General features: G+C 42.5%; 1 protein-coding gene across 2 annotated transcripts in view; it reads right to left on the bottom strand.

Moving 5' to 3' along the window:
• Window positions 1-1,132: 1,132 nt before the first annotated feature.
• asic2 (acid-sensing (proton-gated) ion channel 2) overlaps window positions 1,133-5,253 on the bottom strand; it is a 327,047-nt gene continuing 322,926 nt past the window's right edge. For both annotated transcript variants that reach the window (XM_035655802.1, XM_035655801.1), the window contains exons 8-10: window positions 4,914-4,993; window positions 4,279-4,347; window positions 1,133-3,163 (exon numbers count right to left, since the gene is read on the bottom strand). In XM_035655802.1, the coding sequence (XP_035511695.1) occupies window positions 3,062-3,163; window positions 4,279-4,347; window positions 4,914-4,993 (251 nt within the window). In that variant the 3' untranslated portion in view covers window positions 1,133-3,061. The remainder of the gene's footprint in view (window positions 3,164-4,278; window positions 4,348-4,913; window positions 4,994-5,253) is intronic.

Here is a 5,253-nt window from a genome sequence, read left to right as displayed (position 1 = left end):
GTCCAATACTTTGGTTTATGACCAAATTCCTGCAAAACCGATGACATTCCCATCCGCCTCAGTTGCAAATTGTGTTTAGTGTTAATTAGCAAATGTTGGCATGCTTACAAGATGGTGATCATGGTAAATTTGACCTGCCACATGTTAGCATGCTGACATTAGTATTTAGCTCAAAGCATAGCTGTGCTAGTACAGCCCATCGACATATAAAAATAGACGACGCATCTCCTCTTCCTCCCAGAGTACCAAAATGAAGCCAAAATATCCTAAATACTTGCAGCAATCTTGCACTGGTGATCATTTGAAGCAAGAGCATGTGCAGTAGTGATTGGGTTTTGCATGATGATATTGAGATAATGAAAGACATAAAACCCACTTTTAAAATCAAATAACTAATTAACTTATCAGGAAAAATAACCCTTGAACATACATCAGCGTGATAAGAACTACCTAAATTGACAGAAACCATATTTTGGAAAATTGTATTTCATGTGTGCTTTGATTTTTTACTCTTGGCCCATGTCCCATCTTGTAACATGCTTTATGACCTATACTTCAGCCAGCCACCAGGGGGTGATCATATGTTTTGGCTTCACTTTTGGTGAGCAGCCATGTCAGATGTAGATGAAATTTTAGGAAGCACGGCTTTACGACGTTACGTAAAGTTTGGCTACAAAGTTTGGCTCCATCATGCAATTCAATCCGGAATCTGCACAAGGTATTTTATTTTGTAAACTGAGCAGATCCTCTATGCCATTTCTGTGTCTGACTTCCTGGCAGTGCGATTTGCTCTGTGTTGCTTGACACAGGTGGGTCGCGCCAAAATAGACCAGCCGTGTATTCTCTGCGGACCATAGACGCCTCGGGTACAATCACACGCATTGTCTGGACTTCTGGCTGCGCCCGTGCCCAGAGCTGATCATGCCCGTACCCTGTGGAATTTTGGGGTTAGTCTTGTTATATTGCCTTGTGTTTTTCTTTTATATCATGTCTTATGTAAAGCAGTTTGCAATTGCCTTGTGTTGAAAGGTGCAATACAAACTGTGCTTGCTTAGCCTTACCACAACAGGACGCCACCATTGCAAAACAATTTTTTAATTTAATTGTTTCACATTAAAAACACACACTGTATGCTGCATCACAAAATGAGAAAACGCTGTCCTGCGATAACAATTGAAGCCAAAGTAGAGAGAAGAAACAGCCAGTGTTGCCACCGTCAGAAGAGAGCGAGACACATTTGTCTCACACCCCTGCAGGTCGGCTGAGGATTGTGTTCGTCTGAAGCCACAACATGAGATAGTACACAGAGACAGCAGGTTGAGCCACAGATGGGAAATCATAATTCAAACAGTCTCACAAAGCACTTGAATTCATTCCTACCTGTAATGTACATTAGCATGATGACAGAGACCATGCTAGGATGATCACGGACTATAATTAGAAAACACTAAATCTCCCACATGGTCTCACAAAAGCTTTTGGTGTAAAGCCACATATATGTAACTGTAACTGCTTCTGAGGACACTGAAGATTCAGCTAAACCTGTTTTGGAAAGGATGCCTACCTCATAGCAAAGTGTGTCCCCCATTTTTAGCATGACATTCAACTACCCCAAAATGCTACAGCCTGTTACAGAACACTCTCACCTGCTGAGAGCTGCAGATTGAGTAACATCATGAAAAAAATCTGACAAATATGTTGTCACTTCTGGACCTGGAGTTGATGTTTTACCAAAGGTTTTTTAAATTAGATCTGCTTCAGGCATGTCTGCGTAGTACCCGTTTTTATGAGAAGAAAAACACAGATATTTACACCATAACACAGCAGACACTGTCCCCTAAAAAATGTTGGCTGAATCCTCCGCATGGTGCTTTTGTAATGATTTTTTTAATCAGGAAATTTTTTTTCAATTGTCAAGACTGGGGATATTTTTGGTGAAGGACAAATTGATGCCCTGATATGACCCTGAAATTCGCTTAATGAAGTAATGGTTTAACAACACCCTGGGCATATTCTTTTGCTGCAGTGTTTTGTACACGGCTTGCTGTCTGGCAGACGAATAAATTCAGATTCTACCTCACTTAGCTGGGTGCAGTGGTGAGGTGCAGCAGCCAGAAGCCAGTCATTTATTCACATAAATTAACAGTAAGAGTATGACATCCCTTTAAAGATGTCTCTAGCAAACAGCTTAGCACCCCAGGAGTCACATAGCAAACATGCCTTTTAGTAAACTGATTAAACTGAGACTGACAGTTGAAAAAAAATAAGAAGCAAAGTGCGGGCTGCAAAATGTTGAGATTTCACTCGATTTTCTGTAAACAAAGCAAAATGTTCAGTTGTTTTTTCCCCCCCTCAGTAATTCTCATACATCACCAACCCCTTCCCCTGCAAGATAATTAACAAACAAATGATAAAGAATAGAATAGATTTTCAAAGAATTGGTCATATCTGAACTATGATTTTAAACAACCATAAGTTCAATCTGTACATTCGAAGTTCGATATCTCACCTGGGCCCTTGTCACAGGCCTGTCCTGCAGATAGAGAGACAAATGGCACACATGTACAGTAAAGCAACACTGCAGTCCAGCGTATGCATCAGCAAAGAGAGCAAGATAGATCGACGCATGCAGTTTGGACAGTTCAAAACCAATTCTGTACAGTTCATTTGGCAGTGACCGACGTATGAATGTGTTTGTTACATAGATATGCTGCACAGGGATGAGCCCCCTTTGTGGGTAGTCGCCCCACCCAGTCTCTGATTTTCTGTTTGCGTGTATGTGGAGGTCTGGCTCAGCGGAGGCCACCCTCCCACCACAGTACAGTGCAGGGTGACAGAGAGGGCCGATAAGTCCAGCCGACAGCTCCTTAATCCCCATTAGTGCCTCAGACAGGGCGGTGTGACAGAGCGCAGCGCTGTCCTTTGACCAGCCCCTGTTTTTGTCCTCATCTCCTCCCCTCCCCTGTTAAGGTCCTGCAGGATGCCCTAACAGTGGATGTAGTGCCACCCAGTGGAGTGAGCCTCTGGACGTGTGTGGCTCTCAGGGGAAGGGGGGAGGGCCTCAGCAGGCAATCTCCTCCAGGGTGCCCAGCGTTGTCTGTAGGGGGACTGTCACAGTGTGGCTGATGGACTCTGAGTGGTTTGCCACCGGGTCACAGGAACTCTAGGAAAAAAGATAGGGAGAGTCGGCGAGGCTGGCAAAGCAAAATTCCTTTGGGCATCTATGTGAAATACGTGTTCTGGTGACGTGGTGACTATATGTGAAGCCTATTGCCAGGCTACTTTGGCTGGTAAGCTAATCACTACCATGCTAACTAGCCGGTAACATACTAGCACTACCGAGTCACAATAGCTTGATCGTTAACAGGATAAAAAGTTTTATTAAAGAGTATGTTTAATTATTGACTTCTGTACACCATAACTCTAATCGAGCAGTTTATATTCAGAGCAAAGCATGTTGTATAAAACTATTGTAATATGATACAGTAACTTCCTGAGTTTAGAACAATGCTAAGCGGTGCAAAGGTTCGCAGTTGGTCACCATGTTAAACGTGTGTCAAAGTTCTTTAAAATTGAACTCAAAGTGATTTCAGTGATGAAATTTAAGTGAATTTATTTTTGTCCTGGAAAATAGTGTGCAAGGGGTGAGGCTACGTTAAGGTTGACAACAGTCACAATGTACATCAAACAATGCCGGGTCCTTATCCAACAGGGTATTGCCACCGAATTGACAGCTGCTTCATTAATGCCTCGCCATCAGTGGCTTATTCACTGCAGCTCAACTACCAGCTGTCTTAAAATGTCCAGCAATATTCTGGTGTGCACAGTGACCATAATAACCTGACACTTCGCACTGACTGCTCTGCAGATACTTTCATGCAAATGCTGTTTGCTGCTGCAGCCGACTCCACCATCTCAACCTTCCCAATGCACGGTAGCTTATGGTATTGTTGATTTAACTAAGATTTGATGTTCATGAACGTGTTTGTTCAGGGGGGATTAGTTGCTCCCAGCAGAGTCCTTACTGCTGATTCTTTGAGAGCTCCCTCAAAGAGCAGAGCTTTGTCTGCCAAATTGGCATCTCTACTGTCAGCCTGAACACAGTCTTAAATTTGCTAGTGTGCTCTTTCTACATGCTTGCATTGAGGAGTAGAGATTTAACAAGGTTTGAAATGAACGATCAGAGTAAGTGAAATTTCGCTGAATTTACAAGCTCCACTTACATACTGCCCTCTGAAAAAAAAAGACTGACAGTGAAAGGTTAAAGGCCGCTCTTACCACATCCTCTCCATGACTCTCCTCCTCATCCTCTCTGCTCAGTAAATCCAGTAGTCTGTCTTTCACCACCTGCAGATCGGGAAATAAAAGTCAGAGAGACTTGTGATTATTAACTGTATGGGAACTTTTAACTCAAAAGTAACCATCACAACTATTTTCAGCATGAAACCTGTAAACTGCTTATGACAGCGACATCATGGTTTTCTTTTCCCCAATACTCCATTATGGCCATTAAAAAAAAAAAAAAAATCTGTTGAAAATTACTTTTCCTGTGTATTTCAAAAACCCTAAGGGAGGCGAAGACTATTATGTACTTGTCAGAACCCTGTGCAGCTGAAAACAGCATGAGAAGCTCTGAAGAGGGGCACACAGTAGAGCAAAGGTAATGAAAAAGTACCATCACACATTCAGTCGGCTCTGAAGTAAATCCAGCTCTTATCTACTTTTTGTATCAGTGACATTGTTTCTGTTGTCAGCTTTTCATGGTCAATGCTCTAACTCTTCACTGAAACACCCAAAACAAAAGCTATTTAAGTTTACTGCACCAGCATCAACCGTGAGAGCCTGTAGAGGAGTGATGTGTGGGTGTAATTAGATGTTTTGACGGGAATAAAAGTGTGAAAACAGGAACTTACCTCATAAGCATAATCAAACAGCTCTAGGATGGTGAGGATGCTGGCTCCAATGAACAGACCCATCTGACCACCAATATCACCTGTACAAATCACAAAAACAGAAGTATAAAGACAGAACAGCAGAAAATGGTAAATGGTAAATGGACTGTACTTATATAGTGCCTTTCTAGCCTTTCGAACACTCTACACTAAACACGTAAACTACATGCTACACTCACCCCATTCACACACATTCATACACTGATGGCAGGGGCTGCCATGCAAGGTGCCAACTGCTGGCCAGAATGTAAACTAAGCATTTACACACAGTCACACACCAATGCACAGCATCGGGAGCAAT

Source organism: Morone saxatilis, unplaced genomic scaffold, assembly GCF_004916995.1.
Source record: "Morone saxatilis isolate NCDOM2014 unplaced genomic scaffold, NCSU_SB_2.0 Contig14, whole genome shotgun sequence".
Taxonomy (NCBI): Eukaryota; Metazoa; Chordata; class Actinopteri; family Moronidae; genus Morone; species Morone saxatilis.
This window is presented reverse-complemented; position numbering and strand designations above follow the sequence as displayed.